The following is a 25592-nucleotide window of genomic DNA, read 5'->3' on the forward strand; positions in this document are numbered from 1 at the left end:
TCATCCTGTGAGCAACAATTTACCTGAACGCTTTCTCCCCTTTTCAATAGTCAATATATGCTTCAAGGTGTGTTTTGTTTTCTTTGGGGGGGGGGGTGGCAAGGGAGGAATAATGACACGGTACTTATTTCTAGATTAAACAAAGGCAGATGTCCAATATGTGCCTTTATAAAGGGAATGGACTTTTAAAATTTTTTAAAGGAATGATTCTACGCATAAGATCATAACGTTTAGACTTAGCACCTAGTCCAACCTTCTTATTTTATAGATGAAAAAACTGAGGCACAGATATGTTAAATGACTTTAAGTCTGAAACTTTTCTTTTACTTTTCTGGGAGAGTCTAGTATTCCTCTGGAAAATGTCTCCCTCTTCAGTTCCCCCATTCCCATATCCGAGCTGCCTCCCTCCAAACAGGAAAAATACCACATCATGGAAAGCTGGCCAAACGTCTCCCTCTTCCCCCACTCCATCCCCAACAAAAGGGTGTGGCCTGTGGTTCTCTTGTGAACCACGTTTTATGATACATATGATTCAGACCACCGTTAAACATCAAGGCATTTATTTTGATAACTCTCTCAACAGTAAATGCTTGTGGGTTGTTTCTTAGGGCCATTCCCGTGTAGGTGGGGCAGGAGTCCTTGGACTAGTGGGATGATGTTCACAGGGCCATGGATGCCCGGAACTTCTGGGTGAGACAGAATACAGCTGCCGTGAGGGCCGTGCACTGGCGTGCTAATAGTTTCACACTTAAATCTCGGTAGCCTCTCTCACAGGTCAGCTTTGCCGCCTGCACAAACTGATAGTAGGCACAAACAACGTCTTTGAGGTTCACCATTACATCTCTGTGTGTCCTCACGCAGCGGCCACAGTTTGTGAACTGGAAGCACAAGCCCACCAGCTGGATGAGGTTTCGGAAAGTCTCTTGCACCGCACTCTGCATTTCTTCGGGGGACTGGTTGATTTTAATCACATGCTGACAGCTAGACATGAGCTTCTGGGATCCTGTACAGAGACAATTCCTGTTTTCAGAAAAGTACCAGGCACATTTGTCTTGGGGGTGTTTGTTCCCATTTCCCCCAAACTGTTCTAAAATATCCTGTAATTCTACCACATGATCCAGGAGCTGGCAAAAGCCATCTGGGGATTTGCATAGTCCAGCTTTCAACTGCTTTACGATTTTGGTGTAATACTCGGACCAGAGGCAGTTATTCCTTAGATGGGGCTCGCTGCTGCTGCAGCTGTTGCTTCTGGTGAGCTCGGGTCTCCAATGGGCAGAATACTGGCTTCCTGAGGAAGGGGGAGTGGTGAGTGGGGCTGAGGAGAGGGTCGTTTCCAAATCAGAGTTCTCATCATCCATGTCAGGGTCCGAGCCACGAAAACAAGTGGCGTAAGACAACTGACAGCTACATTGTTCCATCCCGATTTTGGGTGAGATCACGTCTTTCATCCCTGCAAAATCCAAAGAACGATCTGACCTGCGATTTGTGGAAACATTAGGATTGTTTTTATGGACCAAACACAGGAGAGGCTTCTTTGAAGAAGGAGGCACGATACTAAAGCTTTCCTTTTCCATTTCTAAGATATCACCACGCGCAGAGGGGAAGTAGTTGGGACACTTCAGTTTCTTTAGGTTGTGATCTGTTCCCTGCCTGAAAGCATCTCCCAGGTGACATGAAGGTGGATTCTGTGGGATTTGCCCCTGGTTAAAATCCACAGGTAGGAGAGTGACACTAGCGGGCGCCTTTCCCCTCATTTCATCGTCAAGGTGTTCGGGTACAGAACTCCCTTCAAGAAATGTCTGCAAGCCTAATGGGATGGACAGGTGCCCATTGAAGGCACCAGAGTCTAAATGCTTCTCTGACAATAGTAACTGCTGCTCTGGGGGAAGGCTGGTTTGGCCTATACTAACTAGGAGGGCTGTTTCTCTGCCGCCTCCTTGCATATGCCATAGTGGTGCCTCATTAGTCTTTGTTCCAAGTGTCTGCCACTTGGAGAGAGGAGCTATCTCACCTGATAGACCATTGAGCTCAAAAGGCAGCCTCACGTTGGCTAAGGACTTTTTGCTTGTATCATCAATCAGGCCTTCATCCAGATCTTTCCTGGGTTCTTCCTGAAATGAAATGCCACTGTTCCGGTTGATGTCACAAATAGAAAAACCTGTTTCTTTGCTGCCTCCGAAAGAAGTTTGCACGAGTCGTTCCCCTACTTGGTCTTTGATAGCAGAAAAAGGTACCTCCCCTCCTGAATTTTTAGCACATTCACTGTTTCTGGATTGGTCCCCTGAAGAAAACAAAGGCTCTAAGCATTTTTGGATTGTCTCCTGTATTGGGTTTTCGAACAGATGCCTGAATCTTATTTCAAATTGTGGTTCTGCATCCACCCCTGGGATTTCTTGTTGCTCTGGGCTGACCGTCAAAGAGTCTTTGGTTGCTGGGGGGATGTTACAGGAGTCCAAGGGGCAGTTTTGAGTCTCTGCCTCTTGGTCTTTGCAAACTCTGACATTTCCATCTTGAAGCTGAAAGTTTTTTTCAGAAGTATCTGACTGGTCATTTTGTTCGGACAAACCTGAAGACAGATGATGGGGGATGCTGCTTGGAGTGCTGTTCGAGGCCAAAGGGGCGATGCTAGAATTTTCTTTATTTTCTGGGTCAATCCTGAGGCGAACTGCTGAAATGGAAGAAACAAAGGAATCGATGACGGATTTGGTTTCCATTGTTTCGGGCTCCATTTCCATTACATTTGAGGAGTGGTTTTTACTCTTGGCTTCCCTGGGGGGAGTCAATAGTCCAAGGGCCTTGGTTTCAAGAAGACCGGGCTCTCCTTGCGTGTCTTGTAAGGATGACACAGTTGGTGAGTGAGAGACAAAGGAGAGGTAGGGCTCCCTTTCATAGTAGCACATGTGGTCTACACTTTCCAGGGAATAGGATGGAGCCAAAGGAAAGGTAACCTGAGATGTATAGTCAGTCTGTAAGAAAGACCTTCTTTTTCTTAGAGTCTTGGCATACTTCTTCACCCCCACTCTTCTGCTGTGCTCTCTTTTATGCGGTCTTGGAGTCAGGCCTTCCTCTGAGCTCTCTCTTTTTTTAACTTTAGACCCCAGATCACTCCATTCCTCAGAAGGGACCATGCTATGATCTAGATATAAAGAAAGGAAGAAAAGAACAAGACAAAGTTATACATTGCACATGATGTACCAGAACAACAACGGTTACAATAAAGCTGTAGTCTCAGCACTACAGATAAGATTTTTGGTCATTCTCAGTAAGTATCCTTGTATGGCAAAGTCAGATCACCTAACTTGTTAATGCCCAATCTCTAGTACATCATTCTGCCTTCCCTAGCTATGTAAACTTCTGACCTCTTTAAAGGATGATATTTTTTCCCTCCATGTACATCTTTAATGTTTAACAAGTTTTTGTGTTCTACGTTCATGTGCTATTTTAAACTTTAATTCTTAATTTTATTTTATTATTTAAAATAATTTTATTTAAATTTAATTCATTTAATATAATTTAATTTAATTATTTTTTTGTGTGTATGTGTGTATATGAACATTCTGGAAGAATCTTTATATCACTTGAGAATATGTGGTGTATGTGCATATGTATATATCTCTGTGTGCCCTTGGGATAGAGGAGAGTTATGGGCAAGGAGATACAGGATCTGGCAGAAATACCTTCATAAAGCTCCCAACTTTCTACACAGAGAGACCCTAGAGCACCCCTAAGCCCTGTGGTACCATTACTAATTAGTAAGTGCCTCATGGCAGTACTCAACACTCCTCCGAGATCAAGGATGACAGATACAAACTGCCATAACCTCACCTGAGAGGGAATCTGAAGGTGTCAGCTTATCAGCTGCATCATAAAATTCATCATCTGAGCTGGTGTCTTCAAAACTTGGAAAAGGATTTAAAAGAAAGGATTCTACCGTTGAGGCTGAAATGGCTTTCCGGACTTTCCCCTCCTGAACTGGCTGACACGGACCATTCCTAGAAGAACTGCTCTCAGAGCTGTTGCTGAGGATGCTGGCAGGAGAAACATTGGAACACAGACTATAGTATTCCATGCTGCTGCTATCATACAACCTGGGGTCCACTGTGGATGCATTCAGCTCATTCCCTGGGCTCGATTTAAGGTCACTTGGATAGTTGGAGAACTCAGTCTTTTGGAGCTCAGTGTTGGCTCTCTGGGATAACTCCAGGAGGCAAAGGAAGCCATTGGTTTCAGTTTGGCCTCTTTCTTCCTTGATGCCCAGAGAAGAGGGCAGATTGTTTTTATCCAAACCTTCTTTAAAGTTGGGTGTGTGGAAATGGAAAAACTCAGGCCTGCTGGCAGAGCAGGCATCTAAATCATCCTCTTCCAGGGCATCCATTGAATCACTGGAACCACTGGTTTTGCAGCCCCGGCTCTCAGTGTTGGCCGAATCCGAGCCCTCGGAGGTGGTGTCAGTGATGCTGCTAACTCCGTTGCATGTGCTTTTCTCAGCCTCTGTTGGAGTGACACTCTCATCTTTCTGCTCACTGCACGTGCCCTCTTCTTCTTCTTCACAGAGGGGTGTTATGTGGTCAAATTTCACTGGGTGCCTGTCTGAAAGGAACTCCAGGGAAGAGTCAACTTCTGACGATTCCTCTGAGTCACTGCAGGCTCTGGACTCGTAACCTGAGAGAGAGAGGTACGAAGGTTCTTAACCTCGTTCGTGTTATGCACCCCTCTGGCAGTCTGGTACAGCCTGGGGATCCCTTCTCAGAATCATGTTTTGAAATAATTGAAGGAAATAATCATGTCATGTAGAAGTTAGTGAAAATAAAGATGTATTTTTTTCCCCATCCAAGTTCACGGATCCCTTGAAAGTCCCTAAGTTACCCTTTAGTAGAGGGTATAGAGTAAGAGTGGCATTTTATAGTGCTTTCGAGACTTGCAAAATATTTTACCTGCATTATCTCATTTAATTCTCACAACAACCCTGGGAGATAAGTCCTATGGTTATCTCCATTTTAGAGATGAGGAAAATGAACCTGAGAGAGGTTAAGTGACTTGCCTAGAACTAATAAGTGTCTGTGACGGGATTTGAACTCAGGTTGTCCTGAGTCCCAAGTCCAGTCCTCTATTCACTGCACCCCCTATTCGGCAGCATCCAACTCAAGCCCAGCCTAGGTAGGTTATGGGATTCAAGGGATTTCAGGTGGAGCTCCTCTGACCTCTCAAATATCTTTTCAACTTGCCTGAAATTCTGGGAGACAAAGTCTTTCATTCTATGGTAAGAGATATGGCTTCAAATTAAAATGCTTTTTTTGGGGGGGGTAGGGCAGTACATTATTTAAAATTAAAACTAAGGTGTAAATAATTATTATATGATCTTTTCCCAGAGGACAGTGAGAAAGCCCTCTCTCTGGGTGTGGAGGAAACCGGAGAAGAGAGGGAAGGAGAGTATGCAACATAAACCTGCCTATACCACAGTTTGTCTTGGGCCAGATGTGATTCAATAGATGGAAAGTCAATGTCGGAGTTAGGAAAACCGGGGTTCGCATCTCCTCTTTATCTGACACAGGCATCTGGGTGCTACAGCGGGTCAGACGCTACACTTGGAGTTAGGAAGACAGGAGCCTGCATCCTGCCGCAGACTCTTACTAGCTGCGTGACCTGTCTCAGTCTCCGTTGGCTCATCTATAAATTGGGGATGATAACAGCACCTACCTCACATGGTTGTTGTGAGGACCAAATGAAACAGCATATGTAAAGTGCAGACCTTAAAGCACTATTTAAATGCCAGCGATTAATTATTATTAGCCATTTTATTATTGTCAAGTTAATCTTTTAGGACCAATGAGTTGCCGATTTGTATTAACGGAGGGAGTTTCCATACTGGGAAATTACCTCCACTGATGAAATCACAGGCTTGGATGCCTTCTCCCAGAATTCTCCCCAGGGCCCCAGGAGTTAAACAGGAACCCTGGAGCATGACTAAACCCAGCTGTACTGAACAGATGAACTCTGCTGTCTTTCCTCCCAACCCCTTTGTTCTTCTAAACTTTCCCACTCCGGTCAGGGGCATCACCATCTTTCCGGTCACCTAAGGTTTGTGAGCCTAGTGTCAGGCTTGGTTACCCCACACATTGAAGCAGCTGCCAAATCTTGTCATTTCTGTCTCTGCAGCATCTCTTGGTGTCCACTGCCTTCTGTCCATTCACAGACTCACTACTCCCATCAGGTGGCCAAATCACGCCACCATCACCTCGCCTGGACTGTTGTGATTGCCTTCTGGTTGGTCTCCCCATTTCAATGGGCCCTCCACTCAGCTGTGGAGTGATTTTCCTAAAGAGTGCTCCTGACCATGTCAACCCCTTACTCATTCAACTCCAGTAGAGGCCCATTTATCACCTTGAGGATCAACTATAAAGTCCTTTGTTTTTCATTTAAAGCTCTTTTTATTTTTTTATGGATCTCAGTCAAACTGCTGCAACTGAGGACCTAGAGGGCTACATGTGGCTCAAGGCTGCAGGTTCCCCATCCTTGTGCCTTCCTTACCCCACCAAGATTATCCATATATGTGTAGGTAAGATCCTTGAAGGTAGGGGCTGTTTTACTTTTGTCTTTTTATCATCAGCACCTAAAACAGTGCCTGGCACACAGCAGACGCTCAATAAATGCTTGTTGGTTGCTTGGTTGAAAGGAAAACCCTCTCTTCCCTAACTTATCCCTAAACAGGAGTTATTCACGCTTTGTACGAGGCATATTTTGAGCTCCTGGAATACAATGCTGTCCTCTAAGAGGAATTCAGCATCTCATTTTGAACCAAAACTCTGAGGCCAGAAAAACAAGCCTGTTGTTGTGATCCTTCCAAATGGCCCAGAGTCTTACCTTCTTCAGCAGAAATCCGATGAACTGCTTTATTTCTACCCCAGAGGAATATGGAGGCAGTTGAGTCAACAAACAGTCTGTAGTAGCCAGCAATGAGGCAGGCAAGGTCTTTAGCACTATTAGATTCCAGCAACAGAGTGAGAAGCTTCAAAGGTAAAACAAGATCTAATATTTATATAAGGACAAGAGAATTTTCAGAAGATACCGACGATGCCTACATACGGCCCATATTCTGGTGTGGCCAATACATTCCGTCATCCACTGCCATACTGGTAATGAAATGGATGACCATATAAGGGTACTTGTGATAGAGATGAGGGGCAGGGAAAAGAAAGTGAGGTTTACCCCCTTTGCCTCCCTCAGGGTAACTCCCCTTCTTTAACACAAATACCTCAAAGTAATGGCCCCTTCCCAACACAACCACTAACCCTAACACTCCCCAACTTCTCCCTGCACCATTTCCCTTGAATCTGAAAAGACAATGTAGTGAAAAGAGGGAGAAGGGAAGGGAATAAGCATTCACATATGGCCTACTGTGTACCAGGCACTGTGCTAAGAGCTTTTACAAATATCTCATTTAAAGAGGAAGAAGGGCAGAGAAGTTGAGAGGGCAGAGGACAGTAAATGTCATCCTTGAGTGCTGAAAAAAAGCAGGCTAGATTTAGGCTTTTTAAAATAGCATTTCGAGTTAATCTCCCAATTTCAGTTCCTGTAACAAGCTAGCCTCTGGAGCAGTTGATCTGACTCCATGTGTATATGTGTATATGGTATAATCTCCTGGTCCTCACATCTAGTTTTTACAACCACATGGCAATTTCCCCAATAGTTTATTATCCCACTATAATGGTTTTGTATCTTGTTTCAGGCAATGGAAATATTTCTGAACCTTCCCGGGGTTAGTAGACTTTAATAGGCACCCTAAGCTGTGACCAGTGGACAATGTGATACATTTTCCTGGGCACAGATGCTTCATCCTTTATTTTATTTTTTGTACAAATTACTTTTTTAATCTTAAAGCCATAATAATATGTCTCTCTCCAGAGAAGATTGGTGGGGACAAGCTTTGGAACTTTGACGCGCAGAGTTGTCTAACCTTAGTTACCTTGACATCCTGGAGATAAATTTTGACCATGCTCACTTTCTCCGACTCTTCCATCAGCTCTACTTGGCTAATATTTGCAAACTCTGCCAGTGTTGACATGATGTTGAGTTTACTGTTAATAATCTGGCTAATTCCATACTTGGCTCCAACTAGAAGGGCGATGTATGATTCTCTGTCCTGTAACTAGAGAACAGGGGAACGAGGAGTCAGTTTTCTCCCATATCCACACATCCCATTCAGATCGAGAGAGGAAGGCAGGCAATTACTTTTATTTAATAAAACATTCCTCATACGTCTAATTGTCAAAATGGCACTTGTGCTGCTTCGTGGTAATTTTTGCTGATGGGAACATAGTCTGGTTACTCTTGGTAAGGAGGCTGCCTGATTTCAGTTAACCCGAGGGCAAGGACTGGCTGTTTTAGGAATAAGGTGATGCCTGTGCTTCTTTCCACTGAAAGACACCCTCGACCACCTATCTAGTCATGTTTCCATGGCACCTTTCATTTTTTAATAGTTTTAACAGAAAATGCATGAGATCCTCAGTGAGTCCGACATAGAGACCTTTTTGTTGTTGTTCAGTTATATCTGTGTATCCCCATTTGGAGTTTTCTTGGCAAAGACACTGGAGTGGTTTGCTATTTCTTTCTCCGACTCATTTTATACATGGGGAAACTGAGGCAAATGGAGTAAAATGACTTGCCCAGGCACACGGCTTGTAAGTGTCTATGACCAGATTTGAACTCAGGAAGAGGAGTCTTCCCAACCCCAGGCCTGGTGCTCTATCCACTGAGCCACCTCGCTTCCCCTAATTGTAGAGACCTACACAACAACCATTAAAAGGAATAGCAGTGAAAGGGAGACTCAGGAATACAGGCTCTTGCTGAGCAAACAGGGCATAAAATACCCCTATACATACCTGTCTCATAGTATTGCTAGTTCTATGATAATAATAATATTATAGTCCTATATAATAATAAGATAGTTCTATGATAATAATAATAATACTTCACATCTTTATAGTGCCTACTATGTGCCAGGCATTGTGCTAAATGCTGTACTATTATCTATCTCATCTGATCCTGACGACAGCCCTGGGAGGTGAGTTATCCGCATTTTACAGATGAGGAATTTGAGGCAAACAGAGGTTAAGTGACTTGCCCAGGGTCACGCGGCTAGTGTCTGAGGTTAAATTTTAATTCAGGTCTTCTTGACTCTAGGTCTAACCACTGCACCATCTGGCTGCCCTCTGAATCAGCACAGAATCTGTTAGCTGGGGTTGGTTTGTCCTTCTTAGCCCCTTCCCCCTCAGCTTTTGTCTTGACGCTCCAAGAGACTGGGGAGCAGGGAGCTGATGGGGAGACAGGAGAGGTGAGGGGCCAGAAAGTAGGTAAAACTTGTGTTTCGAGGGCTCTCTTTCTTCCTATTACTTTTCCACCTCCCGATGTCCCTTCACTTCTCCGCCCTTCCCCCCTCAAGCTAATTCCAAATCCCCCATTCAGGGTTCCCCTGCTCCAAAGCGGCCTTTTGTTCCTTCTCCTCCACTCCGTCGAAATTCCATTCTCTCCTTCTGTCTCCCGAGGCGTAAAGAAAGTAACCTGATTAAACCAATGCCCACCGGACTTTGGGAGGGAAAGTGGAGCCTAGTTCCTTTTCTTAGGTGCTTCCTCTAGCTCTCCTTCCCTGTTCCACACCCATGATTTAATTAGATGGAGAATCAGGAAGGGCTGGCTAGGATGTTCTGGACTCAGGGGCCCTTCAGAACATCTTTCTGCTCCACTAAGTCATGTCTACACAAGTGACCCCAGAAACGCTTGGTTTATCAGTTCAAAAGCAATACTAATTGGAGTTATTTATACGAACAGCTTCCAATTTATGTCCAATTACTGTGGCAGAGAAAAATGATTATGCACGGCATTACATGTATTAGATAAACTGTTGTGTGTTTTATTGGATTACAGCATTAAACTGGTTTCATGTGCTGTTTTCAGTAATTTGTAGCTTAGCCAGCCACTCACAACTTAAAGAACCAAACCAAACCACATCATGCACTGGGTTTCTATCCCTACAACTAACCAAGCTATAGTGAAATTTTACTCTGTATAGTTGTCATCTGGCTTGGACTCAAGTAAAACACGCACATAATAAGATGGTATTTTATAGACTATGCACAACTTGCCTGCACCACCTATCTGCCCCTCTGTGAACTTAAAATTTTTTTTATTTTATAACTGTGTTTCAATATAATTGGTTTCCTTTGTAATCCTGTGTCTTTTATTTTATACTTTAAACAAAGATTATTCTGCTAGGGAGTCCCTATGTTTCACCAGATTGCCAAGGGGGTCCATTACACAAAAAGGTTAAGAGTCTTTGCTCTTTGTCCGGCAACCTCATTTCACAGATGAGAAAAGCTGAGTTCCTTCAAACATGGAAACACCTGTTTTGAAAGGCAGCTTCGATATATCCTTGTTCCCGGGAAACTAAGTAGAAGAGAAGTAACTTTGTCACATGAATGAAAAACCCAGAACAATACCCAAAAAAATTCTGTAAAACCCTAAACCATAGTGAAAATGACGTGGGTCTGTCACCAAAGAATGCTGTTTCTCCTGCGATGACTTTAAAAGACAACAACATGGTAACCCCAAGCAAACAGAAAGTCCTTAAAATATATACTCTGTGAAGTCCCTCTGAATGCTAACATTCTATGATTATGTTGACATCATCCAAAATGTTTGTATGCAACTTTTTCACAAACAAATGAAGTTACCATGTAACTCTGGACATTTTACCTTTGTTTTTGTTTTCAAGAACAGGGTAGAAGAGGAAAAAGAAAGATGTGTTTTGCTGATACTGCTGTGATCATGTAAACCATTACTGTCTATAATGATGATGTAATTGTGTGGTTGGTTCCCCAGGAGCCAACTGGGCAGAGCTGGGAGCAGAAATGATACAAAAGGTTCTCATCATGTTGGCCATCAAACATTCTGTACTCCCAGGGATCGGAAAGAACACCCCCTTGGGAGGGACCAGGCTGATCTTCAGGAACATGGCTAAAATGTAAATTTGTTCTGCGTGATTTCATGTTTGCTACGGCATTTATATCTCTTGCCTTCTCACGGGGTGGGGGGAGAGTGTGGAGACAGGAAGAGAATTTGTAACTGAAAATAAAATAAAGTTGGATTAAAATGTAGTGTCTACGTTACTCCTAAGGTGTATTCAGTAAGATTTCAATTTTGTGGCTTTTGAATATGTGAAGTAATGTTATTTATTTTTTTAAAAAAACTACCCAAGACTTCATTAATTTTTTAAATGTTACTTATTTTATATGAGATCACTTTTACTTCTATGAGAGTACTCTCATGTCTGCAATAAAAGTTTTCACATTAAAAATAAACAACAAAAAAACCCCCAAATACTATGTCATCTGATCCTCACAATAACCCTAGGATTTCTTACCGTTCAGTCCTTTCATTCTTGTCCAATTATTCATGACCCCATTTGGGGGTTTTCTTGGCAAAGATACTGGAGTGGTTTGCCATTTCCTTCTCCCACTCATTTACAGAAGAGGAAACTGAGGCAGACAGAAGTTAAATGCCTTGTCCAGGGTCCCAAAGCTAATAAGCATCTGAGGCCAGGCATCAAGCCAGGTCTTCCTTGCTCCAGACCCAGCACTCTATCCACTGCACTACCTGGCTACCTCTAAAAAATCTGGAAGAAGAAAGGTGGTGAGCTTGAAGAAGAAACAACTGAGAAAGACTGAATAAGTATACATGGGTGGCAAAATGCACTAAATGAATGATCTTTTCCTCTTTTTTCTGCAGCATTGATAACAGGAAAGACTGTGTGCAGAATGGTGCAAAGGGAAAAGTGGAGTCACAGGACAGGGAGCTCATTTCCAAATTCTGCTACTTACAAACTTCTGTGACATCAGATAAGTCATTTAACTCTCCTGGGCCTCAATTTTCTTAGCTGTGAAATAATGAGGTTGAATTTGATGACCTCAGAGTCCCCTTCCAGCCCTAGGATCCAATGAACTTTAAATTATGTCCCTTTTAGTTAACAGAATGAAGTATAATTGTTTGATAACTCAGGTCAACTTCTCCATTTCTGTCTTCTACGGAATGCTTAACCCCTTATCTGGCCTAAGATATAATTATCTACACAAATTCCGTGAAATTACCTAGGCCAGAAATAAATTTTGACTTCCAACTGATACATACCATTAACGTGGCATTAAAGATTTTCCCACCATATGTTTTCAGTTCTCCAAGGATCTGTAGATAGTTCAGACGTAGCTGTGCAGCAGATATGAGTTGCTTGAATAATAAGAGACAAAGATTGTTTTAGAGAGAGTCAATCGCCTCAACCCAAACAAGGTCTGAAAATGCCTTGAAAACCTGACAACAGAACAGAGCGAATTCAAGATAAAGCACAAAAAGAAGCTCACTGCAGAGATACTGCAGGGGGAAACTAGAAAATAGCAACGAATAAGAAACCTGTAGCTAAATACTCTGCACAGCCACACCGTTTGTTTTTTTAGTCAATCAATGAACATTTATTAAGCACTTACTCTGTGCCAGTAAATGTGCTAAATGCTGGGGATACAAATGTAAGCAGCCACTGTGCTAAGCATTGGGGATACAAGAATAAGGAAAAGGCAGTCTCTGCCCTCATGGAGCTTATAATCTAATGGGGGAAATTAGCAAACAAATATGTACAAAACAAGTTATATACAGAATACATAGAAGATAATTAACTGAGGGAAGGCCTTGGAATTATGAGAGTTTGGAAGGGGCAGCTAGGTGGCACAGTGAGTACAGCACCGGCCCTGGAGTCAGGAGGACCTGAGTTCAAAGCCAGCCTCAGACACTTGACACACTTACTGGCTGTGTGACCTTGAGCAAGTCACTTAACCCCAATTGCCCTGCCTACCACTCTCCAAAAAGCAAAACAAACAAAAAAAAAGAGAGTTTGGGGAAACTATTCCTACAGAAGGTGGGTAGAATTTTTAAAAGGTACAATATGTTTAAAATACAGAGCGTTTCTTTTTTAAAAGCATTTTCCAAAAAAGATTTGTTCTTAACCTAATAGAAATTTTCCGTATAAAAAGCATAATACAAAAAAGTATGCATGAAAAGCATGACTCTTTATTACGTACAGCTTGGCTTTAAAAAAAATCTATTATAAATTCAACATGTTACTTTCAAAGCTGTCCTGTGTGTGAGAAAAGCATTTCTAAGTTTATGCAATTACATGCGTGTTGTTTAGTCATGGCTCCCATTTGGAGTTTTCTCGGCAAAGATGCTGCAGTGGCTTGCCATTTCCTTCCTCAGCTTATTTTACAGATGAAGAAACTTAGGCAATCAGGGTTAAGTGACTTGCCTAGGGTCACACAGCTGCTAAGTATGTGGAGTCAGATTTGAAGTCAGGAAAGTGAGTCTTCCTGACTCTAGCTAGGCTCTATGCACTCTATGCACTCTGGCACCATCCCCCCATCACAGTTCTGTAGGATACACAAAAAACGGACAGAATCAGCCAACAGATGTGCTTCCCATCCTTCTCTGTCTTTTATCTTCCAGTAACTACACCCCCTCTTAGCTTCAGAGAGTTGCCTAGGGCAGAGGTATCAGACTCAAGGTGGCCTAACTGCATCTACAACGCTCCCCAGAACAGCCTGAACCAGATTAAAATGAAAATGGGAAATATGTAACAAAATAAACCAAACACTGGACAACTTGGATAATGTTGATTTATGGTTTTCTAAGTCACTATGCTCTCCGCAAGTATTAGTTTGTATTTGAGTCTGGTACCATTGACCTAGGGCACTGTAAGCGTATGGGACTGTGGTAGTTTGGTCTTTACAGCCCAGACGGCTAACAGAAACAAGGACACTGATTCAGAAGCACACTGACCTGAATAATCATATCACAGGATTTTATCCCTGTCTCCTGCCTTCTCCTGACACAGGATTCTGTTGCTCACCTTTCCAAGCCTAGCATCAGTAACTGATTGCAACCTCTGAACAGTCTTTCTTTACCTAAACCCACATCAGAATAAAGTCCTGTGATTTCTTCTCTTCCAAGAGGGCTATATTTGCTCAGGGGCAGCTAGGTGGTGCAGTGGATAGAGCACCTGGCCTGAAGTCAGGAAGATGAGTCTTCCTGAGTTCAAATTTGGCCTCAGATACTATAAGCTATGATCCTGGGTAAGTGGCTTAACCCTGTTTACCTCAGTTTCCTTATCTGTAAAATGAGCTGGAGGAGGAAACAGTAAACTGCTCCAGTACCTTTGCCAAGAAAATCCCAAAAGGAGCCATTTAGAGTTGGACACAACTGAATGACTAAACAACAATGAAATGTTTGCTCAGGTGCTGCTCTGAACACTCAGGGTGGGCATTTTACCTATATTCATTACAGCAGTCTTGTCCAGTAAGTGATGCCTGAGACTGACCTTCCCTCAAGAGACCACAGATACCCCAGCGTGGCAGAGTTGCGAGCTTCCCTAACCCACATGTACATCACTGCTAGGCTTCTGCAAAGTTGTACCTATTCTCCCTATGCACGATGGGAGAGTGGGACCAATATTTAGGAACAGACTGTGCTTTGATTATCCTTGCTTTTGCTTTTCCCTTTAGTAAATGTTTCATATTTAAGAGTTAATGGCTTCCCTGTGACTGATCTGTGTAAATGGGATACATGGTGGGTACTCAGGAGCAAGGCTTCTTAGTTTAGTTGTATACATACATGTACACACACACACCCACACACACACACAAGAAGGTTTCCCCTAGAATGCCAATAGTGGGTTTTTAGCATGTCAGCTGTGGCCAGCCCCAGCTCTGGGAAACCCAAGTCTCTTCTGACTATAGATTTCTATGATACTATGAAATTTCCTATCTTCCTGGACATCAGAGTTTATTTTAATTTTTCTTATTTGTAATTTCTCTGGAGTACAAAAATTAGGGTTTACCAATTTCCAGGATTTATTTGCTCATAACCTGGAGGGCACTTGCTAAAGGCGGGAAATATCCAAACAGGGTATCCCACCAGACACTGGTACAAAGGAGTAGAACTTATCTGCTGGAACCCAAGACAATACACTTCAGGACAACCACTGAAAGGAGGAAAAACCATATTCCAAGAGTCTTCCTTTCTAAATATGCATTTGAAATGGCTGGAGAAATTTTAATCTTAAGCTAGAGAACACATTCCAGAGAGGATGCACCATGAACAGCCAACACTAACACTTTACACCTTCCCCATCACACCTTCTTTCAATTATAGTCTCTGAGAAAGTACTAGGAAGAATAGAATGGACAGAAAGAAACACGCAGAAGTCACTAACAAAGGAAAAGTCCTTGTCTGGGACAGCGGCCTTCATTCCACTATGCTTCCTGCTTTTATCCTTCTCCAATTTGATACTTCCCAGGATATAGGTACATGATCGAGCTTGTTCACTAATATTTTAATAGGGTAGAATGACATTTTAGCGACCCCAAGAAATTTCAGACTAGCGTGGCCTATAACAGGAATGGTAGTCCCAGGGGCCATTTGTCTCAGCTTCCACGATATAAACACAACCCCAAGGACTCTAAGGATTTTGCTATTCTGAGAACCAGAGAGGCCTGGAGGAGTTCACACGGTCCCAGCTCAATGCTCCGATGTGCCCAAGCGCTTTAATCCACACGAGGGACATTGGAGCGTTCTCAGAAGGGTACGGCAGACAAAGTCTGAACTGGTAGTCCAAGCAGAGGCGGCGTGTCTAAAACCTAGAGAGTTTTAAGGTAGTAAAAAGTGAGTCTAACCGTAATCGTGTTACGAATACAACAGTATTTATGTAGTACTCTAAGGTTTGCAGAGCTCTCTATATAGTTCCTTATTCGACCCTCAAAACAACCCTGTAAAGTGGAGGTTATCATTTCCCTGTTTTGCAGATGAGGAAACTGAGGCTGAGAGGTTGACACTCCCAAGGTCACATAGCCAAGTGCTGTCTGAGGCAGGATTTGAATTCAGATCCTCCTTATTCCAACTCTGTCACTCTAGGCGCTGTACCATCTGTGCATGACCATGACCAGTCGGCTCGTGTCAGAAACAGGATCCAAACCCAGGTTTCTCAAACCCAAATTCACTGTACGTGCTACAACAGATCTGCTAGAGTTTTAAGTGAAGTCTAAGGAAAATTTAATTAAAAAAAACAAAACCCCAAACCTATCATGTTTACATAGGTTTCAGTGACAGATTGATCAACAATAAACGGTACCTTTTGCCTGGGCTCCAGCAAGCTCTGATTCCTCTTCATATGGAAGCTAATGGCTTTTTTTATATCTTTGCCTCGCATGTTCCGGAGCAAAGTTGGAGATATAAAATTCTCTATTCCCCAGTCTTTCCTGTCAAGAGACAAAGATGATGATTTTAAAGTGCACTTTACTCTGATGAAGAGTGTAATTATATTTTATCCTCTACTTATCGTTCCCACAAGCCTATAATTACGAGACCATTTTGCCAGTGGAGGGCCCATTTAAACCAACCTCCACAGCAATTATCAACAACTATTCAAGAATTAAGCACCCAGTGCTGTTTTCTGTTGGCTAGTCCATTTACGCCATGTTATCTCATACATTCAGTGGGCAGAGATAATACAAACCCAGCAAAGACAGAACGGGTGAGGGTCTAGGGCACCGAGTGGAGAGATACAGGACAGCTCTTGCTACAACCATCAATGTACCTTCAACTCTGGGGATCACCCTCCAGGCCTCAGTTGTCATCCAGCTCTATAAAGCATCTCATTGTTTATTAATGAGGCCATATGTGTGGGACCAACATGTTTATATCTGAGGGTCTGGGGACCATTCACTGTTTCCCATGCCTTCCAAGTAGTACACGCATTGCCACATATTATCCCCTAAGGATGGACTGTAGAGCTTCTGATCAAAAGGGGACATGGTCAGAAATAAGAGCAGAAGTAAAGCTATAAAGCGCATATTATACTTCTGGGGGTGTTTTCTCAAATCCCTTCCACCTGTGCCATGCAGCACTCAATTGCACCAAGTCAATATTTATGAAGTGCCTACTCAGCTCAGCAGCACACTGGATGGAGTTCCAAGCCTGGAGCATGGAAGACTCATCTTCCTGAGTTCAAATCTGGCTTCAGACACTGAACTAGGTTGTGTGACCCTGGGCAAGTCACTTCACCCTGTTTGCCTCAGTTTCCTCATCTGTAAAATGAGCTGGAGAAGGAAATGGCAAACTACATGAGTATCTTTGCCAAGAAAACCCCAAATGGGGTCACAAAGAGTTGGACATGACTGAAATGACCAAACGCGTCTGGCACTGTGCTATGCTCTCGAGATAAAAGGAAAGGCAAAAAGACGAACCTGTTCTCAATGAGCTGGGGAAGAGGATCTGTACTTTCCAAAATCATACTTTCAAGGGCCAGCGGAAATATTAACAGTACTGATCTCCCTAACCAAAAATAATCTTTTGTTCTTATGAACACTTACAGGTGTTCTTGGACATACCTACCCCTCGAGAGATGGGTCACACTGACTTCTACAGAAGTCAGTATGTGTGTGTTTTTTGCTAACAGTACCCCATACTTGGAAGGCTCTTCCTCATCACCTTTGCTTCCTGACTTCCACGGCTTCCTTCAACACTCAGCTTAAATCCCACCTTCGGCACGAAGCCTTCCTAGGACTTCCCTTCTCTGCTGTCTCTCTGTGATTAATTCCCATTTATACAAATACATCTCTCTCTCTCTCTCTCTACATATGTACGTCTTGTATGTATACAGTTGTTTGTGCATTGTCTCCTCAATAAGAATGTAAACTCCTTGAGGGCAGGGACTAGGCTTCTTCTTTTCTTTGTATCCTCAGTGCTTAGGGCTTGGTGTGTAGTAAGTGCGACTGACTGATGTTTTTTTTTTATCTTCCCCATTAGAATTCAGTCTCTGCAAGGGGGAGATAAGTTAACAAAAAGATCTTGGTAGTCTGGAACACTGGGCCAAAACAAATATAGCAGAGATAAATGTGAAGTCTTATGCCTTATAAGTACAGATGAGGAGGTAGGGTTTTAAAAGATCTGGAGGTCTTAGTGGACTGCTGCTGAAAAAGTTAATGTGGTCTTGGTAATTAAATGGACATGTAGTGAAGATCTTGTATGTTGGTCAGGCCCAGAAGCACCAGGAAGTGCTTGTACAGATTCTCCCTTTTCTTCATGAGTTAAAGAAATTAATCAGTTTCTTAATTTAAGACCCATGAGTTCAAAGACTAAGGATAAAAGTAACTTCTTGTGGGACAGCTTAAAAGGATTATTACTAAGGAATCATCATTAGGAAGTCATCTTCTTCTATAGCACATTGTAGTGCCATGACTAAAGCTGGTTAAGAGGCTGAAATGGAAGGAGACTATGGAATCTTTGTCTTTCAGAGCAGGGAGTTCTTAACCAATGGGTCCAGGAACTTGGATGGGGAAAAAAATTACATTTTTATTTTCTCTAACCTCTAACTGAAATTGGACATTTCCTCCAACTGTTTAAAAACATCATTCTGAGAAGAAATCCATAGGCTTCACCACACTACCAAAGAGGATTAAGAACCCTTGCTTTAATTATCAAATTTAATTACCAAATATTACACATTGCTGACTACTTTTTATTATTTTAGGGTTACAGGTTCTGACAACGAGATGTTTAGATTATCTTTTGTTCCATAAGAGAAGAGAGTATTTGGGCATCCCACTTACTCTATGTATTTCAAAGAGATCTTCTGTGGTTGGGCACAAGCATAGATCCGTTCTTGAATGTGCAATGCTGCTAGTCGTAACGCAGAGCTGCATTTCATTTCAACTGCAAACCTTTCCTGAAGCACATCGCTGCAGCTCTGAATTCAGCGGTATTGAACCAATGAGAAAACAGAACGATGGTCCATTAGATAGAGTTTTCATGTTCATGGGTTTGAAAGGTAACAAGATACAAAATTAGGAACGGCAAACTGGAATTAAAAGTTGGATAAGGTTTTCTAAGTTTTGGAGGCAGGATGATCCTAGGACCTCCTGGGCACCTCATTTTGTTTAGCTGTTGCTTCTTAATTTACAACCGGGCATCTCCCTCAACAGTATGAATTGGACGTATAGTGGTGCATTAGGATGGAAAGAGAGCTCAGGCCTAAGAATTGTCCTCTTCCACTAACTAGCTGTAACAACATAGGTAATTTCTATGGACCTCAGTTTCCTTACCTGTAAAATGAAGGGATGAAAAATATATTTAATTTTTTTGGTGGGAAATAACCATAATGATTTTAAAAAGATATTTTAAATCACATCATTTATGCAGAATTATCAAAAATTAGACTCATTTCCTAAGTCTCAGATCTTTCATCAAAGAAACTTCATTAGTAACAGAGGGAAACAGGGAGGTTTGGGGGCTGGCCAGAATACCAGAATATAATATATAAAAATCACATATTTTGCTGCTGACACATACACATAATAAGCGAAGCAATGTCAACCAGGTGTCTTTCCTCGCCTTTTGTCCTTTCTCTACCTTTGCAGGCATGCTCTTCCAAAAGGAACTAGAGCGTAAGGTAGTTTTCATCACTCCTACTCCACACGGCTCCAAAGAGTAGGTTTTATAGCATTGCGATACGTTTTAGAGAGGGAAGACCTCAATCAGAGATTTAACAGAAGTATAAGAAGTTTTCTAAGCCTAAGTCAATCAGAATGCCACTAAGGACTTGGAATCAGCACCACCAGACAAAGGTAGGGAAGAAAAAGATAATCTCATCCAGTGGTATTCTTCTGGCTTTTGTGGCTTCTGTAACTCTCAGAGTGACTGACAGCCTTTGGATGCAATAAAAGAGCTGTTGCTCTTTCTGTCAGGGAGAGGCTTCAAAGTTACGGCACCCCACACAGATGGTAGCAGAGCATAACAGCTGTCCCCAAAGAGGCTATCTATCTGAATCCCAGCTGACGGTAGCTGACATAACATCTTGCAACCTCAGACTAGCAGGGATACCCAATAGAGATAATGTGACACAGAGCAGAAAGGCAAGATCTATTGCAGATATGTTACATCCAGGAGAGACATCCACGAAAGAATAGTAGAGAGGGGTATAGTGAATGTCAACCATTCTAAAGTATCCAAATTGTCCCAGATAGGCTTGGTCTCTACCTATGTGTGTTTCCCTACTGGTGGTATGATAACGGGTAAGAGAGTGCACCACATTTGTAAATGTGGAGTCCTTTTCTTATCACTTTAGCTGCTATGCTGGTTGATTAAATGTCATTTGCTCTGGCTAATTTGTCCTTAGGGGCAGCCAGGTGGTGCAATGGACAGAGTGCTGGACCTGCAGTCAGGAGGACTTATTTTCCTGAGTTCAAATCTGGCCTCAGACACTTGCCATCAAGTCACTGCCTCAGCTTCTGCATCTGTAAAATGAGCTGGAGAAGGAGGTGGCAAACCACTCCAGTATCTTTGCCAAGAAAATCTGAAATGGGGTCACTAAAGCGACTAAACGACCACCACAAGAACAATTTGTCCTTGGTTGCCTGGTAAAAGAAAAATAAATCACAGGCGCTCACAAACTATTGTTTTTAATGGATGCTGACTCATAGAGCACTTGGAACTTGGAGTAGTTGTTCTGGAGTCCCAAGTGTGACAAGGCATCCCCAGTGTTACACTGAAAAGGGAAAGTTAAGGAATAATCAAGTTTTTTTTTTCCCTTGTAAGAATAGTTGTTGTGTTTTGGGTTTTTTCTTTTGGCCACAACAATGTGTTAACTGTTGCTTTTCATTATTAAAGCTTAACTATTTTTTTTTCTTATTGAAAGATATATCATCTTTTGAGAAGGAAATCTGTCAGTACATGACACAATACATACTCACCTGCAAATAGAGATATTCAAAGGCGACTGGATCTTCTTTCAGGAGATCCAATGGATCCTTTGGGACAAAACACAGTCTAAAAAGGCACCTGTAGTCATGTGACTCTTTTCTTTGTACCACCTATAATGTTTAAGTTAAACACAATTAGTCATTTTAATTTCAACCCCCTGATTACAAAAATAGCATTTTAAAAGGTAAGGCAGTAAAAGACAGTCTTTGTAGACCCTAGTAATAAGCAAATGCACAATCAAGGGGATCATGAACTTTTGGTTTCAATTTTTGTACCAATCCTGACAGGAACAGAAGAAATAAAAAAACTTTAATGTTGGAGAAATAGGGAAATAAATAGATTTGGGACCAGAACTCTTCTGTTATTAAAAATATTTTTAGACTTAGTGAATAATATTCTCTCTCCTAAATATGGAAAGACTTTCTTATAACTCTTCATCAAGGAAATAACTAAGAATGTCAACATTTCATGAAACCAACTTCTTTCCCTCATCTTTCCTCTTCTAATTTCACACTCACACCATTCCTTCTCTAATATAGATTTACAAAGTCCAACTGTGGTGGTGCAGAGAAGGTGAGAGAGAATCCTAGCATCGACCAATTTTTAAAAGCCTGTACATAGAGACAGAAAAAAGGAAGTGTACTGTCTTTGAAAATAACTACTATAAGAAAGAAAAAGAAACAACTACAAGAAATAGGACAGTGATAGAAGTGTAGAAAGTTTTACCAAGATAGGGGAGAAAAGGAAGGAGGAGACAGACGTATAAAGAAAAAAACACTGAAGAAGTAAAAAGATCAGAGGAGAAACAAAAGAGGGAAAAGAAAACATAGTTTTAAATCAACAAGTACATGTAACAAGATCCATTAATGCAACAGTTCTTAACTTTAATGTCACTGACCTTTTTGGCAATCTAATGAAGCTTATAGACCTCATCTCAAAAATAATGCTTTAAGTGAATAAAATAAAAGACATAGTAATACATAAAAGACAAAAAACTGAGTTTTCAAAGTATGTATTTTTTAAAAGTTCAGAAGGGCACACAAACAAGGCAATTTTGTTTCTGCTTCATTAAAGCTTTCATGTATTTCAAAATGTATGTAATAGAAGATTATATTTCCATATATAATGCTCTTTCCCCCTACTCTTTGTATATTCAAATGTTTGTGTTTTCTGATGACTGTTAAGTTCATAACTTTTTAAAAAGACAAGTGGAGAAAATACAAGCCTATTTATTATTGACTAAACAGAGTTCTCTCATATCACACCCATTATTAAGAGACATCTACTAGGGAAGACAGAGAGTTTAATTCAGCAAAGCATTAGGCACTGACTTACCTGCTCAATGAATTCATCTTCATGGAGAAGGTGTAACTTGGAGATATTATACTGCTCCTCCAGGGCAAGGGCGAAGTGGTCAATGCTACGGATGGACAGCTTTTCCTTCACAGTGAGGATGATGTCCTGGTAAGCAAGGAGAATAACCACGGACATATTTCAATGATAGCATTTCTGAAAGCATCCTTGCCTGGGAACATCACAAACAACTCTGTGCCAGAAAAAGAGATTGGCTTTTGGCTATATGTTCAGGTAAGGTGACAAAAATAACCACATACTCTCCTTGTCTGTCTTTAGGGCATGGGTAGCCAAACTGGGATACACGTACACCCAAAGAGTTATACGAGAAACTTCTCAAAGGTATGTGGGGAATAGTTGGTAAATAACTGCATTGTCCTATTGGGATATTCAAAAAAGTAGTAGTATTAGTGGAAAAATTTACATACTAAATAAAGTTTTCTTTATGAAAATTAATTTATTTGATTTTATTTCTTATATATATATTCATGGTAAAATCTATAATTTATTTCTTTTCATAGTGAAGAAGCCTATTGAAAGGCAAGGAATATAGGGGTAGAAAAGGGTTGAAATGTGATAAAATACTACTGTGCTGTAAGAAATGATGAGCAGGCTGATTTTAGAAAAATAGGGAAAGACCTGTATGAAATAATGAAGAGCGAAATGAGCAGAACCAAGAGAATGTTGTATGTAGTAACAGCAATATTGTTTGAAGAACAACTGTGAACAATTAAGTTATTCTGAGTATTATAAATATTTAAATCAGCTACAAAGGACCTATGAAGATACTATTCTCTTCCGGAGAAAGAACTGACAAATAGAAGCATACATAGTATGGCCTTACATAGATATAAATATAGATACAGATCTCTCTCTCTCTCTCTCTTTCTCTCTCTCTCTCTCTCTCTCTCTCTCTCTCTCTCTCTCTCTCTATTATATATATATATATATATATATATATATATATATATATATATATATATATATATATATATATCTGCGTCAAGTGCTGACCTTTTCTAGGGTAGGGTGGGGTGGGAGGGAGGGAAACAGTTTGGAACTTAAAATGTAACAAAAAATAAATTAAATTTAAAAAAAGAAAAAGGTTGGTAACTCCTCATGTAGGAGAAGGGAATTTCTTGATCTAGGAACTTTGTTTCTTGACTAGCCATTGGTTTAAAGCAACAACAGAAACAACTTTTATTCTAAATTTATTGACCATCAACAAAACCAAATATTAAAATACACAAACATTAGCAAAATGATGATACATGAAATGGGGAAACTTCATATTTATGACCAGGTTAGAAATGTGTATTTTAATTTCAAATAAGAATTTTTTTTGGAGGGGGGAGATTAGATTTATTATTTCACCAGTTTGGGAAGCTCCTTCTGCTAACACGTATTGATAAGTTCATAATTTCTAGTCTTGGAGAACAGCCAGAGAAACTTCGAGATTAAGTGACTTGTCCCTAGGTTGGCAGCAGGCCTCAGGCCCAGGTGTTCCTGACTCCAAGGCTGGCTTTGTATTCACTTAAACCATGTCATGTCCTTCTCCTTTTAAACAAGAAAATAACAAAAACTACCTATTTGTTTTCATGCACTTTATGTATTCTTTAATGCACTTTTTTGCGTTTTTTTCAGATTTTATTGCTATTATGCTTAATTATAGTAATATATATATATACACATATGTATGTATGTGCATATATATTTCTCATTGTTTTATTCACTTCCAGCAGCCTCTTCACATTCTTCACCCAACAGACATCTCTCATATCCCTCCTCTTCTGACTCATTGAACAACACATGTGGGCACCGACAATGACTAACCACTAAATTGTTCTCCAAGGCCTCCTGGGTTGCATAAAAGTTGGATGCAAAATCTTTTGTCTTGAAGCATCCACCCAGGGATTTTTCCCCCTATAAGTCTGAAGAGTTAATAGTCTCCCCATCCCCTTCTCCCCTGCTTTCTTTTCATTTCAATTACTCATGGAAATGACACTAAGTAATATGTAAGACCCTCTGCCTTGCAGCTGAAACCCAAGGCCCACTTGCCCTTCCCACCAGCCCTGAAGCTGATTCCTGGTCTATGTGTTGTTTCTTATAATGATAATAGTCATAGCTAACAGGCTCTTTGAGATTTGCAAAGGACTTTGCATATTATGATCTCATCTGATCCTCACAATACTTTTCTAAGGTAGATGATATTATCATCCTCAATTTACAGATGGTAAAACTGAGGCTGAGAAGGGTTAGGTTAAATAACTTGCCCAGGATCACCCAAGTGCTAAGCATCTGAGGCAGACATGGAACTCTGGTCTTCTTGGCTAATTCCTACGTCAGTCAGTCGGTCAATGAGCATTTATTAAGTGCCTATCGTGGTTTTTTTTGAGGGGGGAAGGCAGGGCAATTGGAGTTAAGTGACTTGCCCAAGGTCACGTGGCTAGTGTGTCAAGTGTCTGAGGTCGGATTTGAACTCAGGTCCTCTTGACTCCAGGGCCAGTGCCCTACTCAAGGGTACCACCTAGCTGCCCCCTAAGTGCCTGTCATGTGCCAAGTGTTGTTCTAATCTCTAGGGATACAAAGAAAGACGAAGATGGTCCCTGATTTCAAGAAGCTTTCAGTCTAATGGGGCAGAAAATACGAAAACAACTCTGAACAGACAAGATACATATAAGATAATTGGAAATAATCAATAGAGGGAGGGCATTAGCATTAAAGGGGATCAGAAAAGATGAGATTTTAGCTGTGAGCTCATTGAGAAGAGGGATTGTCTTGCTTTTCTACTTATATTCTCAGCACACAGCATGATTTGCACTTAAATTATGGTTATTCTTTCATTCATTTAATCCATTTTGGCCAAAGATATTATGGTCAATATCCTAAGTGTAGTCTGTCGGACCTGGTGTTAGGCTCACATTTTGACTCTAAAGTAGCCATGTGGCCAAAGGCAAATAATCACTTAAAACTCGGAGCCTCATGAAACCCTCAGAGGCCATAAATTATTAGAGAGTCGTAAACTGCCTCAGTGGAGAGAACCCTCATGTTGACGCCATCCTTGATATGCCTTCACTTGTGAGAGGCAGGTAGTGTGCTGCAGTGGATACTGCTGGGCTGCAGAATCTAAACGTCAGCTGTTGCAGGAGGAGGATATGAATGCATCTGGGTTCAGCTGCAGGGCAGATGCACTTAGACCTGCAGCAAACTCCACCTCTGACGCTTAAAACCCTCTGTTGTTGTTCAGTCATGTCCGACTCTTGGTGCGCCCATTTGGAGTTCTCTTGGTACAGATACTGGAGTGGTTTGCAATTTTCTTCTCCAGATTATTTTGCAGATGAGGAAACTGAGGCAAACTGGGCAAAGTGATTTATCTAGGATCGTGGGGCTAG

At 41.4% G+C, this 25592-nt stretch overlaps 1 protein-coding gene across 2 annotated transcripts in view; it reads right to left on the reverse strand.

The window, feature by feature from the left end:
* Positions 1-543: 543 nt before the first annotated feature.
* The window catches only part of FRMPD1 (FERM and PDZ domain containing 1), a 125647-nt gene continuing 100598 nt past the window's right edge, over positions 544-25592 (reverse strand). Inside the window, exons 8-16 of one of the 2 annotated variants that reach the window (XM_036741549.1) lie at positions 22183-22308; positions 20838-20957; positions 18699-18835; positions 16220-16346; positions 12181-12276; positions 7964-8146; positions 6862-7006; positions 3826-4662; positions 544-3136 (exon numbers count right to left, since the gene is read on the reverse strand). In XM_036741549.1, coding sequence (XP_036597444.1) covers positions 660-3136; positions 3826-4662; positions 6862-7006; positions 7964-8146; positions 12181-12276; positions 16220-16346; positions 18699-18835; positions 20838-20957; positions 22183-22308 — 4248 coding nt within the window. In that variant the 3' untranslated portion in view covers positions 544-659. Of the gene's footprint in view, positions 3137-3825; positions 4663-6861; positions 7007-7954; positions 8147-12180; positions 12277-16219; positions 16347-18698; positions 18836-20837; positions 20958-22182; positions 22309-25592 lie in introns of those variants that run through there. The other variant, XM_036741550.1, reaches the window with a different exon arrangement.

This window comes from Trichosurus vulpecula, chromosome 1, assembly GCF_011100635.1.
Source record: "Trichosurus vulpecula isolate mTriVul1 chromosome 1, mTriVul1.pri, whole genome shotgun sequence".
Classification (NCBI taxonomy): Eukaryota; Metazoa; Chordata; class Mammalia; order Diprotodontia; family Phalangeridae; genus Trichosurus; species Trichosurus vulpecula.